General features: G+C 58.8%; 1 protein-coding gene across 1 annotated transcript; it reads left to right on the top strand.

The window, feature by feature from the left end:
• Window positions 1-851: 851 nt before the first annotated feature.
• Window positions 852-12,525, top strand: SEMA3G (semaphorin 3G). Its single transcript, XM_079316621.1, has 16 exons — window positions 852-986; window positions 4,253-4,413; window positions 5,446-5,508; window positions 6,939-7,058; window positions 7,629-7,719; window positions 7,802-7,918; window positions 8,168-8,310; window positions 8,390-8,504; window positions 8,602-8,671; window positions 8,847-8,991; window positions 9,251-9,482; window positions 9,597-9,688; window positions 9,950-9,991; window positions 10,147-10,372; window positions 10,668-10,807; window positions 10,899-12,525. Exons 1-16 carry the CDS (start codon window positions 899-901, stop codon window positions 11,361-11,363), a joined length of 2,310 nt encoding a protein of 769 aa, XP_079172747.1. The 5' UTR covers window positions 852-898; the 3' UTR covers window positions 11,364-12,525.
• The last annotated feature ends 1,939 nt before the right edge of the window (window positions 12,526-14,464 follow it).

Raw genomic sequence — 14,464 nt, 5'->3', positions numbered from 1 at the left:
GCTGCTCCGTTACCAGAGGTTGGGGGTGAGCCAGGGCCCCCCCAGCCTCCTGACCTGTGTTTTAATTAAGAAAGCTGCTGGAACCCTTGGGGAGCTGAGGATAAAGAGGCTGCCCCTGCCGGGCTGGGAGAAGAGATGAGACTGGTGGCGAGGGAGAAGCCACCAGCTCCTCTGCTCCTTCCCCTCCATTCGGTGCAGGGGGCAGTCCAAGATTTTTGGATGCAGGACACACCTGCCCCCTGTGATGAGGCTTTGGAAGCCGGTGTGGATTTTCTGAGGTCTCATACAACCACATCCTGTGACCCAGCAGCTCTGGGGGAGGATGGCATGGGAGTGTTGTGGGTACCCTGGTGTCCTTGCTGGCCAGGATCCTTGCCCAGAGTGTTGGCACCTTTGCAGGCAGACAGAGGTGCATTTCCTGCCCTGCCGGTGTGCCAGGGCTGCGTGTGGCACCCTGTGCCCTCCTTGGCTCTACTCTGTCCCCTTGCCCAGCTGGCCTGCTGTCCCCAGCTTGCCTGACACTGACAGCTCTGTGCTTGCTGGTGCTTGGAGATCACACCACGCTGAGCATCCTTCTTGCGGAGCAGGTCTGTATGCCGTCTCCTACCCCAGGAGTGCGAGGCTGGGGTACCAGAGCTTCTCTGCCTTGCTGCCCGTCCTCAGAGGTGCCGGCAGGGTCCCTTCAGGGAAAGGGGACTGCGGTGCTGTCTAAAGCGTGCTGGCAGAGCACACTTGGGGGGTGTGCGGAGTTCTCAGGGTCACCCGGGAGATGGGGCCGTGTCCCCGCGCATCCCCGCCGCCCCGGGATGGGGTGGGGCGGGCCGGGGCGGGCCGGGGGCGGGCGATGCCGGCCCCATAAAAGCTCGGTGCCACCGGCGGCCGAGGGCGCGGCGGCGGGATGCGGGCGGCGGTGGCGGTGTCGCTGTCGCTGTGCTGGCTCTGGGCGGCGGGGCACAGCCTGCCCCGGCTCCGCCTGTCCTACCGCGGTGAGCCGAGCCGGGGGCACCTGCTGCGGGGCGGGGGGCTGTGCATGGAGGGTGTCCCCAGGGTGGGGACTGGGGGAGCCTCAGCTGCGAACCGCGGAGGGTTTTTGGTGCGGTTGATGGGCAAATTGTGCTGGGGGCTCGGGCTGGGCTGCGGGTTCGGTGGGAGGCTGCCGGCACCCCGAGGAGGAGGAAGAGAAGAATCCGGGGACAGGGGACACGGGATGTGCCGCCGGGCTCCGCGCCAGCCCCGCCGCTCTCCGCGGGGAATCGTCTCCCACGCGGAGTGCAGGGAAACTGAGGCACGGCGGCGTTCTGGCCCCGGCTCGTGTGCTGGGTGGGTGGGGGTTCCCCGGCATGCTGCCCTCGGCTGGCTCCCCGGGCTGCGCCCTCCGAGCCCCGTGGCGCTGGGGTGCGGTGCTGGGGTACCGGGGCCCCTCGGGAGCTGCGGGGGCAGTGCTTGCTTTTAATTAAAACTCTCCTTGTGATCCTGCTCTGGCTCGCCGCATCCCCTGCTCTGCCAACCATGGGCTGCTCCAGCCAAACTTGACAGAGCCCGGGGCGCCCCGATCTCCTCCCGGCCTCAGAGCAACGAACCTGCTTTAAAAAAATTAACATAAAATAAATTGTATAATGTGTATCTTCCCCCTTCCTTCCCAGAAGGGGGAAGGACCGGGTAGCCCAGCACTTTGAGAGCCTCGGGAGTTGCCGTGCCAGTGAAAATCTGCTCCTGTGCTGCCTGGGCTGGGTTCCCGGCTCTGACCGCATCCCTTGCTCGTCCTGGAGCGCAGCAGGTGACCCCAGGGGTGCCTCTCTGTTGAACGGGAAACTGAGGCACGCAGTGCCCCCATCCCCTTATCCTGGGCGCCCGGGATGGCTTATGCTCTGCCCCGTGATGCGATCCGGTTTCCTCAGGTTGGGTTTGACAGCAGGGTGAGGAGATTTGGGGTCTCAGCAGGGGTGAATCGTGGGGCTCAGATCTGGCTCAGTGCCTGATCCACTCCAGCACAAAGTCCAGCCGTGTGGAGCCGCTTCCCAGGTGCGAGGAGCTGCCCGGGGCGGGGTGGAAGCTCCTCAGCCTCCCACGGCGAACGAGCCACCTTTGGAAGCTTGCCCTTTTTTTTTTTTTTTTTTTTTTTTTTTTTTTTCTTCTTCTTTTTTTCTTTTCCTTAAGCTGATTATTCCATTCGTCTTTCAAATTGGAAACAGAAACTGAAATTTCCCATGAAACAAATTCTGCCACCGCCTTCTCCCCGGGGGAAGGAAAAAAAAGAAAATTTCAATTAAAGGCATTAGAGCCTATGAAATTAAAATCGTGGTGAGCTGAAGCTGTTTGTGCAGAGCTACTCGACCTGGGCTCTGCGTGGCTGGTGGCTCTGGCGGTGAGGTGACTTTGGGGGGTGACAGGGACAGGCGTTTTGCTGTGGATACAATGGTGGCCATGTACCCAGCTCTCCCTCACTTCAAGCCACTCTTTTCCTTTTGTTCCAACTTCCAGCAGTGGCTCATATAAGAGGGGAAAGACCATTTTGCTGTTGCGTGGACCAGAAGCATTGCCCTGGGCTCTTTGCTGTCCCTCCTGAAGGATCTCCGCTTGGGGGGTGGCTCCCGTGGGAGCCCCACCCTGGGGTAAAGGTGTCCCAGGGATGGATGGGGCATGGCAAGGGGCTGTTCCCTGGGGAGCTGAAGAGGAAGGCGTCCTGAGCCAGTGTAACCCGAGGCGCTGGAGGAATTCGCCAGGTCTGGGGGAGAAGGGGAAGCATTGCCTGAAACAATAAAAGGAGCCTGCCGGCTTTACCAGTGTTTTTTTGAGCTGGGAAAATATTATTGCTGAGCAAGAATAGAAGGAGACGACAGCATTTTCCTGGGCTGGACTCGGCGATATGGGAGGACCTGATGCTGGGAGGATGCAGCGAGAAGGGTACCAGACTGAGTGAAGGGACCACCACTGCCTGGAGTCAGCTCTGCTCGAAAACACAATAAGGATGGAGCCACTGGGGCTGTATCCTTGTGCCACTGGCATCACCAGTTAAGGCACTGGGACTGCCCCTAAGCAGGGATAAGGTGTGTGATGGGGTGAAGGTGTCTGTTGTCCCCTGCTGGGGATGGACCATATCTCCTTTGTAGGGCCTAGGGGAGGCATTTTCCACCAGGATGGGGCATTATGTTGCTGGCCACTTCCTTGCTGGAAGTGACAAATGTCCCCCCAGTAAGAGTAGGACTTGGTACCCTAGTGTCCTGATCTGTGGCAACTGGATTTATCCCAGCCCCAGCTCCCCTCTTATGGGGACGCGTGGGAGATACTCGGGCTGGGTGTTTCCCTGGGGTCAGCAGCAGTGGCTGGCAGTCTTCCGGGCTGGAGGGTGTTTGGGGACAGAGCTGTGGTCATCAATGGTGCTTTGTCCTCCTCCTCCTCTGTTTGGCAGGCACAGTGGCCTGGTCTGGGGTTGGGTTTTCAGAGCCTCATGAAGTTGAGCCATTCCCTCTGGCCCTCTCCCTCTGGCAGCTGTGTGGGCGCCACCGTTCCGGCTTGATGACCCTGAAAGTAATTTCCCACTGGAAACCAGTTGAGCCATTGCATCTGTGTCATTGTCTCTGTGAGGGTCCCCTTGGCATCCCATGAGATTCAGGCTTGGTCTTGCTCTGGGGGCTTTGACTGTCAGACCCTGTTGCTTTGGGATGTGATGTCCATCCCAGGGATGCAGCCTGTCCATCCCTGTCCACCACCTCATGCTGGTGCCTCTCCCCAAGTGCCTTGTCTGTGCCATGGTGGAAGCCTCCCTGTCAGTGAGTTCTGGTGGCAGCAGTGGGCTTTGTGTGGCAGTTTCCCCATGGCACTGGCTGGGTGCCTGCTATTGTATGCTTGGCTGGCACCCAGCAGGGACAGGACCTGCTTTCTGCCCACCCCGTGTCCGGTCTCAGCACAATCCCAGCTCTGAGTGAGCCCAGCCTGGGGCTGATGGCACTTCCACAGTAGGAGTCTGGGGTGGTTTAGTCAAACCTTGCTGTGAGTGGCAACCTTGCCTGGGACCCTGCTGCTTCTTGGCTCTGCAGCTTTGTCCTTGGCTGGCAGGGAGAGCAGCACTCCAGCCAGGTTGAGGCTGGGATGTCTGTGCCTCCAGGAAGGGATGGAGACAGATGCTGCAGTGGAGTAGCTATGAGCAGCTCTGCTGACCCCAGGACAGCTCCATGATACTCAGAAGCAGCAGCTCAGAGGAGCTCTTGGGGCTGGGATGGCTTCTGCTGATGCTTTCATCTCTTTCTGGCAGAGCTTTTAGGCACCAACCGCTCCGTCCTCTTCTTTGGTCACCGCGGCTTCCTGGGCTTCCGCTCCCTCTACCTGGACGAGTACCGTGACCGGCTCTTCATCGGGGGGAAGGATGTGCTCTACTCCCTGCTCCTGGACGGGGCCAGTGCAGATGCCAAGGAGGTGAGCTGGGTGCTGCTGAGCATCCTGGAGTGTCTGTCCCCACCCTGCCCCCTGTGGACCTGTCAGTGCCCCACTGAGCTGGACAAAGTCAGTCTGAAACAAAAACTGCCCTGTTGATGGCCTCATCCCAAGTGCCTCAAAATTATTCCCTAAATTTGTACTGCCTAGGAAGGGCAGGCTGGCTGTGGTGGCTGGAGGGAAATTAGCTGGTGATTAGTCATGTCATCAGCCTAGGAGACCACCAGGAGACTGGTGGTGCAGCTCACCAATGATTCCTGGGTACTGAGCATTGTTTTGGACTCTACTTTTCTAAAAAACTGCCATTGAGAGATCAAGTGCTGCCCATCCCCATCTGGGCATCCCCTTCACAGGCCAAATATTCAGCTGAGAGCCTGCAGAGACAGGGAGCTGAAAAGATCCATCACTGCATTTAGTTGTGCCAGGGTTCACCTGGCAAAGCCGCAGATCTCACCTGGTCCCTTGGTGGGAGAGGTGATGGACCAGAATGATGATGATACGGGGTGGCTCCCCTCCTCTTTCACCCTCTCCACTTTGACTTTTTGTTTTTCAAACACGGCTCTGGGATGTTTCTAGCTGAAGAAAGAGGAGGAGGAAATGAAGTGCCCCTCGGCATGCTGGGTCACTGTGGTGGGGTCAAGGGCTTGTGTACCCAAGCTGCCCTTGGTCCAAGAGCTGCTAAAGGCTATGGGGGACATGAACTCCATCACTCCTGCTGTTCCCTGGGTACAGTTTCCCCAGGTCACCCACAGCCCTATTCCCTTCCAGGCCAGCTCCAGCATCCCTAGCACGACCACCCAAATCCAGCCCAGCTAGGGGCTGTGACTGCCAGGTTCCTCTCCCCAGAAGGAAGGGTCCTGCCCAGGGTTGTGGGTTGGGCATCCTGGGCTGGGTGGGCTCCAGGGAGCTGTGGTCCCTCTCTCTGTCCCTCTCTCCATGCCCTTGCTGTTGGTAGCCTGGAGATGTGGATTTGCATGGCTGGGTCCCTGCTCCAACAGACCCTTTGTGTTCCAGATCTATTGGCCGCCCCGCCCTGGGCAGACGGAGGAATGTTTTCGGAAGGGGAAGGACCCAGAGGTGAGTCTCTCCTCATGTGTGCTCTGCTCTAAGCTGGGGTGTCCCCTTGTGCCACATGGCTCCCCCCATGTTGGGGCTGTGCCAATGTCACCTGCCAGGAGTGGCCCTGGGGCTCAGGGGCCAGTTAATCCTGGTGCAAGAAGGAAACTGAGGCAGGAAGTCCTTGGCCAGTCCTGGCCACATAACAGGCTTGCTCCAGGCTCTGGAAATCCTGTTTCAGTTGCTCTGCTCAGCACTGTGGCCACAGGGTGGTGGCCAGTGTGTGTCCCAATGTGGCTGCATGAGCAGGCAAAGATAGCTGGGCTCTGGAACCAGATCTTGGAGGGACCAAAACCCCCATGGTGTGCTCTAGACCCCAGCAACACTGCCTGGCCCATCCTGGCTGTCTCCGAAAGCTGGAAATCTGTAACTGGCTCAGGTTTGGTTCCCTATAAACCTTACCCCTCTTTGCATCCCCCTGCCCCAGTATGAAATAGGATTGTGGTGGGGAGAAAGTCCCCAAGGCTCTCCTGGCCCAGACAAATTACTCCCAGGAGTCCCTGTTCTGCTCTCTGTGTTTATTTTACCCGCTCTCACCGACAGATCTGAGCCAGGGCAGGCTCAACTTTTTATTTTTCTTGAACTTTTTTTTTTTTTTCACTTGCTATTTTAGAGGCTCTTTGCAAAGGGAAAATAAACAGCAGGAGGCTGGGAACCCCCGGGGCGGCTCGGCAGCGGTGCTCCCAGCAGATGAGGGGCCTCGCATCCTGCTGTGGAGGGGACAATGGAGGGCAGGCAGGGCTGGCGTTGGCCAGGGAGACCTGCCAAGCTAATGGTGGAGAAGGATGGGAGCCCTTTTCCAATGGGAACTGCCAGGAGAGAATGCAAAAGTCAGAGGTGGCAGGTCTCCAGCCCTGGGAATGTCATTGCTGCCATACCCCAGAGAAGGGGACAATTCCAGACAGCAGTGACCAGGGCTGTTCTGGAGGCAGCCCAGGATGCCTGTGGGTCTCTGTCTCCACTGTTTCCTCCTTTTGTTTAATCCCTGGCGTAAGCAGGAACATGACAGGGAAGGATGTCTCTGCATCTGGTCACGTCCTGGGTGTCAGGGGTTTGGGACAGGGTTTGGAGCTGGCAGGGCAGGTGATGTTGCTCCCCTGGTTAGCATGGACTGTGCAACAGGGTGAGTGCACAGGTACCTGTGGGCAGGAGATGACTGGGTGGCAACTGGATCCCATGTGGTTCCCCTGGGATGCTCTTGGTAGCAGGAGGATCAGTAAAAAGCCCTGTAGTTTTGCAGTGGGCTGGGGTCCACCCAGATGGAGTCATGTAAGCCCTGTCAGTGAGCATGAGCTGCCACCCCAGACCTCTGGCACCAGGCAAAGGCAGGGAGCTGGGGGTGGCAAAGCACCAATAGCTGGTGACCTTTCTCTCCCCTGCTGTTCCCCCAGACTGACTGTGCCAACTATGTCCGTGTGCTGCATCCCTACAACCGGACACACTTGCTGGCCTGCGGGACAGGCGCCTTCCACCCCATGTGCACCTTCATCTACGTGGGGCACCGTGGCGAGGTAGGGCAGCATTCCCAGCAGGACACCCCTGGAATGTACATCCCCATTGCCTGCCTCTCTCCTGAGGGGCCTTGGGACTGCATGGGGACACTGGATGTGTAGTTTGCTCTAACCTGAATACTGGTAGGGGGAAGTATCAGGAACCAGCTCACTGTTGTCCCTTTGTCCTTCTGCTCCCCCCTGTCCAGCTTTCCCACCTGTCTGGGATCCCTTTTATAGATGTGTCCTGCCAGGGGCTGAGGCGGGAGTGGCATTTTCTCCTCTCCCAGCTCACTGCTCATAAATCAAGTTGGCTGGGGTGGAATGGCAGGACACCCCTCAGAGCCCTCCCACAGGCTGGCCCTGTCTGGGCAGCGGGAGCCCTGTCTGTACCATGATGACTCTTACCAGGCAGGCAGCCAAACAACTGGTGAGTCCCCTTTGGCTGCTATGCACTCTCATGGGATCAGTCTTGCCTCAAAAAGTGTGGATCCTGCATCCAGATGGTCCTTTGGCTGCACTGAGTGAGGTCTAAATTGGGCAGAGCTGGCCCCTGCATGCCTGGGCTCACCTGCCTGCTCTCCTCCCCAGCACACCTTCAGCTTGGACCCTGCCAGCGTGGAGACCGGCCGGGGCAGGTGCCCGCACGAGCCCAGCCGTGCTTTTGCCAGCACTGTCATCGGTGGGTTGTCTTCCTCAGCATATGGGAGCCTCTGGGGTGTGTTCCAGGGGTGGCCCACACAGGCAGCTGGGTGTTTTTGCAGGTGGGGAGCTGTACGCTGGCCTCACGGCAGATTTCCTGGGCCGCGATGCCGGTGTTTTCCGCAGCATGGGGACCCGCTCCGCCCTGCGCACTGAGGTGGATCAGCGCCTACTCAATGGTAACAGCTTCCCTCTGCCCCCCCTTTCCCCAGCAGGGCTAATGCCAGGGACCACGCACCTTGTGGTGGCCAGAGCATCTGTGGCCATGGTGCAGCATCTCCCATGCCAGCTCAGAGCAGGGAGAGCCACCAGGGCAGCAAGGTCTGGGGGTGGTCCTGGCTGGCATCCAGACCCAGCATGGACTGGGGCTTTGGAGGTGGTGGCTGTGCCCTCTATTCCCTCCTGACATGGCTGGCTCTTGCTTGTAGATCCCAAATTTGTGGCAGCCCACTTGATCCCAGACAATGATGACTGGGACAATGACAAAGCCTATTTCTTCTTCACGGAGAAGGTGGTGGAGGCAGACAGCAAGGAGCACGCCATTGTCAGCCGTGTGGGGCGTGTCTGCGTGGTAAGATGCTGGTGGGGACTGTGGGGGACAGGGATGCACCAAGTCACAGCAGGGGCCCTGATACTCTCTGTCCCTGCAGAATGATGCTGGTGGTCAGAGGGTGCTGGTCAACAAGTGGAGTACCTTCAACAAGGCTCGGCTGGTGTGCTCTGTCCCTGGCCCTGGTGGCATTGACACTTACTTTGATGAGCTGGGTAAGGTGTGCATGGAGCTGTATCTCACTGGGTCTGTTCACTTAGTTGGTGGTTCCTTAGTTGGATTTCAGGAAAAAACCCATGCTTTCATTTCCAGAGGATGTCTTCTTGCTGAGGACGAAGGATGGGAAGAGCCCAGAGATCTATGCCCTTTTCAGCACTGTCAGGTGGGTGGTCCAGCCCCAGCCTCTGGGGACATCCAGCTGCAGCTGCCCATGACCTGCCCTGTCACTGTCACAAACGGTTGCTGGCTGCTCCCGTGATCTGTACGGGGATGTCAGTGTTCCCCCTGCCAGCAGTGCCAAGCATGGCCCTGCTCAACCACCCTCTGTCCCCTTGCAGCCACATTTTCCGGGGCTCTGCTGTCTGTGTGTACCGCATGGCTGACATCCGGGAGGTCTTCAATGGGCCCTTTGCCCACCGGGAGAGCCCCCATCACCAGTGGGGTGCCTATGAGGGCAGGGTGCCCTACCCACGGCCGGGTGTGGTGAGTGACTCCCTGGAGCTCCAGATCCCCTCTGCTCCTCCAACTGCTCTTCTGGCGTGGTGATGGAGCCATCACCATCTTCTCACCTGCTGGAGAGGTCAGCTGGTGGTTTGCCAAGGTCTGGCAAAGGGGTGGAAAAGATGGATTCCAAACTGGAAGGCAAAGAGAGAGCAAAAACAGCTCTGAGGGGTGATGGAGGGGGAAGGAGTGATGGGTGCTGGGGTGGCTGGGCTGAGCTGGTCCCCTCTTGTCCCTGCAGTGTCCCAGCAAGACCACCAACCAGCCCCGGCAGCAGTACAGCAGCACCAAGGACTTTCCTGACGAGGTGCTGCACTTCGCCCGCGCTCACCCCCTGATGTACAAGGCCGTGTACCCCCGGCACCGCCGGCCCCTCCTCCTGAAGACCGACCTGCCCCACCGGCTGCTCCAGCTCGTGGTGGACAGGGTGGAGGCCGAGGATGGTCAGCACGACATCCTCTTCCTGGGCACAGGTGAGCAGCAGGAGCAGAGTGCAGGAAGGAGCTGCAGAGCTGGGGGTCCCAGTGGGTACCCCCATGGGCTGTGTGATGCAGGGTGCTCACAGCTCCATCCTCCTTGGCCCCCAGATGCTGGCTCTGTGCTGAAGGTGGTGGTTACACAGAAGACAAGCTCAGCCATGACTGAAGAAGTCATCTTGGAGGAGCTGCAAGTTTTTAAGGTGACGTTTACTGCCTGACTTGCAAGGGAGAGGCAGTGAGGTGGGCTCAGGCTGGGGACATGGGGGGATGGAAGCTCAGGGCTGTCACTGCATTGTTGGTCACTGGAAGGTCTTAGGGTTGTTAAGGGAATAGGTTTGCTGGGGGTATTTTCACCCTCCCCAAAACATTCCTGATGTTCTGCCAAGCCCTGGTGGGTCTGAACGAACTGGGCTGTCTGGTGAGGATGATGTCAGCCTGATGTCCAGTTCCCTCCCCTACAGATGCCTGTGCCCATCACACAGATGGAGATCTCTGTCAAGCGTGTGAGTACAGACACGGCTCGGCCATGGGGCTGGGCACCGGGCAGGTGACCAGCTGTGGTCACCAGCCTCTTAAAACCATGTGATGCTTGCCCTGGTGTGTCCTGGCTGGACCCCCAGGTGTGAAGCCCATCACCACCTTGGTGCTGTTTCCCCAGCAAACGCTCTACGTGGGCTCCAGCCTAGCGATGGCCCAGGTACGGCTGCACCACTGTGAGTCCTATGGCACTGCTTGTGCTGAATGCTGCCTGGCCAGGGATCCCTACTGTGCCTGGGATGGCACAGCCTGCACCCACTACCAGCCCTCTGGCAAGCGCCGCCATCGCCGCCAGGACGCTCGCCACAGCAACCCTGCACACCAGTGTCTGGACCAGAACCTGACTGGTGAGAGACTGGGGGGCCCACAGGGGTGAGGGGCTCCTCCAGCTACCCCAAGATGTCCTGACGTGCACAGCCCTAGCACACAGAGGGGCTTGTAGCCATTCCACATGGGCACCCTCATCTGCCCATCCCCTAGAGCAGGGCATGCCTCCAGAGAAGGTGGGTGCTGCTGGGGCTGGGTCTGGCCACTGGGAGAGGAAGGGATGAAGCCACACAGTGGCCAAGGCGGGGCTGACATCTGGGCAACTGGGAGCCTGGCTGTGCCCTCCCTGTGAGCCTGTGCCTGCCTTTGCCCTAGTGGACGATTTTGAGAGCGTTGAGGAGAAGGTGCTTTATGGGGCAGAGGACAACAGCACCTTCCTGGAGTGCGTGCCCCGGTCCCCGCAGGCCAGCGTGCAGTGGTTTGTCCAGAGGCCCCCCGATGAGCAGCGGGATGAGGTGAGGCTCCCTGACACCTGCTCCCCTTGTGGGGACACGGGAGGGATGTGGGGCCAGACCTGGACCCTCCCAACCTCATGGTGGCCGACAGGTAAAGACGGATGAGCGGATCCTGCAGACGGAGCACGGGCTGCTTTTCCGCCAGCTGCACCGGCACGACGCTGGCATCTACTACTGCAAAACGCTGGAGCACGGCTTCACCCAGACCGTGGCCAAGATCACCCTGGAGGTGATCGCCAGCGAGCAGCTGGCACACGCCTTCCCCCGGGGCCCAGGCGATGTGCTCCCACACCTGCTCTGCCCCAAGCCCCGGCTGGTGTCACACGCTCCCAAAACCTGGTTCAAGGACATCATGCACCTCGTCAGCTCCCAAAACCCGCGGCAGGTGGAGGAGTACTGCGCCCGCCTCTGGTGCAGCGGCCGAACTCACCACCGCAAGAGCAAACTGGCCCAGGCCAAGCTGGTGCTGGCTGGCGTGGATGTGGCCAAGAAGGGACGGACAGCCAAAGCCCACGGCGAGAGGAACCGTGTGCCCCGGCAAGCACCGGCCACTTAGGGCAGGGTTAACAGCCGTGGGGCAGCCGTGGGCAGGTACCAGCTCCCTGTGCTGCTGGTGGCCCCGGGGCCTCTTGACCTGGTGGGTGGCTTGCAGAGCTGCCAGCCTGGTCGCCCTGGCCGGAGGGGATGGGCAGGTCCCTGTCACCCTCAGTGGCTGCAGCGTCACCTCACAAACAGGCACTGAGGTGAGACACATTGGCCCCCCTTGCTCTTGCAGGTGATGTAGCAGGTGGGGGCCGTAGTCCCTGGGTGGGCTGGGGCACAGTGGCATGGTGCCACCTAGGCCATGCTGTCACCCAGGCCATGCTGTCACAGATCCCTCCATGAATATTGGGGCCATGTGTGGTGCTGTGGGGAGCGGCTGATGGCTCCAGGCTCTTTCCACACCAGCACAGAGTCTGGGGAAGATGATGCCTGCTCATATGAGGGGAAAGCCAGCATTGTCCCACAAACCCTCTGTGTGCAGGAAGAGCCCTGTCACTTGCTGTGCCTGGGGAGCTGGAGCTGTGCTGTGCCAACCAGGATGTATCCTGGGGAACAGGGCTCCTCCCTACCTTCCCTTAGCACTGGGACACACTCAGCAGTGCCAGCCTGTTCTTGGCTGCAGCTCTTCCTTTCCCCTCTGTCCGCCCCACAGCTACATTTTTAGGGCTGGAGAGAAAAGCAAACAGATGTGGGCAGGTTAGACCTGTTCCTGGGTAAACACTGGGAGAGGCACTAATGCCAGTGCTGTCACTGTGCCCAGCTGGGAGCAGGGACAGGCAGAAGGCAACTCCAGCAGAGTTTGGGGGGCTGAACCACAGCTGGAGTGGTTTCTGCTGGTTGGTAGCCGTGCAGGGCTGGGTGGGACATGGCTGGCTTGGGTGGGCTCCTGCTGCCTGGCAGAGCTAAACCAGCACCCAGGGGTTGGGGGTAGGTGCATGGAGGGCACCTCCAGGCTGCCAGCAAGGTGTTCCTTGCTTTCTTCATCAGACGTGAGCTCACTCATGCTCAGCCCAGGGTGATAAAGATCTGCCCCTTCCTGAGGCAGGGCAGCCCCACACAATGGTGTGAACCACAGCTCTGCAGGGACCAGCATTGTTCAGAGCTGCAGGAACGGAAAAGAAAAATAATAATGACAATAATAATAATAATAAAAGGCCCTAAATAGCTCACACAAAGCCAGGTTGTGATATCATCTCTTCTCCCTGTATGTGTTCGTGCTGCAGCAGCGGCTCCCTGGGAGCAAAGTGCCTTGGCAGCACTGCCCCATCCCATGGAGATGGGTTGGGGGTGTTGGGGGTCCAGGCCCTCTTCTCCAGCTCCCTGTCCCACCTCTCCTGCAAACTGCATCCTGGGATCAGAGAGCTGTGGTGAGGCTGGCAGGCTGGGACACGTCCTGCAGGGAGGGGAGTGGTGGTTCTAGTGCTGATTTATGGGACCAGACAGGAGCCAAACACGTGGATTTGGATAACTGCAGGCCTGGGGGGCACAGGAGAACAGCCAGCAAGAAGATACAAGGAGGGACCTGGGTGAAAAGGCAGAAATGAGAGACAGGAGTCTGACTTCTCAGGGCCTGGATTAAACAGCTCTGCAGTGCCTGCACTGACCTGTGCTGGAACACCTGCACCCCTCTGCCTCCGAGTGACCCCTGTGCTCCCCAGAGCAGGCCTGGGCTGCCCATTTTGGGGGAGGCAGTGAGAGGGGGCCTGAGTGCTCTGCTGTGTATGGGACCTGGCCCTAAGGTGAACTGTGACAGGCTGGAGGTGGCACCAGGGCCAGCAATGCTTCAAATTGAACAACAGAGACCAGAAGCAAACAGCCCCCAAAGAGTCCCCCCCTTTTGGGAGGACTTTGTCCCTGCTCCCAGTAAGTATCTGGGGTGGCTGAGTTTGGTCGTCCTGGGTAGATTTACCACTAAGGCTAGAGCAGATTTCTGTCAACATTCCTCAGGCTTCTAGCCCTGTCTCTGGTGATCACCAGCTAATTGGGGCATCCTGTGTCCCTACAAACTTCCAGGGGCTAAACACCCTCAGGCACCTGGGGGTTGGAAGGAGACACCATCCATGGGCAGATCCAGCACTGTGCACCTGGGTTTCTGGAGAGGGGTTTCTGGAGTCCTACCTGGGCTTGGCACTGTCCCAGGGGCAGGAGTGGGGTGAGGGGAGTGCTTGGGACTGGGGCGTGCGTGGGAACAGCCAAAGAACAAAGCCACGGAGGGGGGACAGGCCAGCCCATCCCACTCCTATTTTTATCCCACTTCCTAAGGAAGTGCAGCGCAGGGGCGCACGCTCGCCCTGGGAGCCTTCCAGCCTCTGAGGCGGCCAAAGCGGAGCTGCTGGCCAGGTCAGGGCTGGCCCCAGCCTCAGCAGCAGCCCTCTCACTCTGACACACAATCACAGAACTGATTGGGTTGGAAGAAACCCCTGAGATCATCGAGTCCAACCTATGACCCACAGCACCATGTCACCAGACCGTGGCACCGAGTGCCACCTCCAGCCTTTCCTTGAACACCTCCAGGGATGGAGACTCCACATCTCCCTGAGAAGCCCATTCCAATGTCTAAGCACCCTTGCTGCCAAGAAATTCTTCCTGATGTCCAACATGAACCTTGTCTGGTGCAGCTTAAGACCGTGTCCTTCTCATCCTGTCTTTAGCTGCCTGGGAGGAGAGGGTGAGCAGCACAGCCCCTCATCGATGGGGCAGCCTGAGCCCCATCATCATCATCATCATCATCCCCAAACAACCCCACAGGCAAACAAAACAACAAAACCCTACCAGGCAGATGCATCCACGTTATTATTTTTGCTATTTTTTTCTGCCCAACATGCACATTTTCAGAGACTGTTACGAGCACTGCGCATGGGGTCCCATCCAACAGCCTGGATGTTGCAAATCCTGGTAGTTCACAGCAGTGCTGTGAACTGTCACAATGAGCAGAAGGCACAGGGGTAGAACTAAACAAGTATTCAAGTATCAAAATGTCTAGAAAATTACAGGCATAAAGTTCACGAGCATGTGCCATTAGCTAAATTCCCTAGACAACAGATGGAAGCAGCAGCATAATGACGAAAAGCAGAGAAGAGAGGCTGGCAATCGGTCACCAGAAGACACAGAGGT

The sequence above is a fragment of the Erithacus rubecula genome (assembly GCF_903797595.1).
Source record: "Erithacus rubecula genome assembly, chromosome: 13".
Taxonomy (NCBI): domain Eukaryota; kingdom Metazoa; phylum Chordata; class Aves; order Passeriformes; family Muscicapidae; genus Erithacus; species Erithacus rubecula.
The sequence above is the reverse complement of the archived record's forward strand: the minus strand, read 5'-3'. Positions and strand labels throughout refer to the sequence as shown.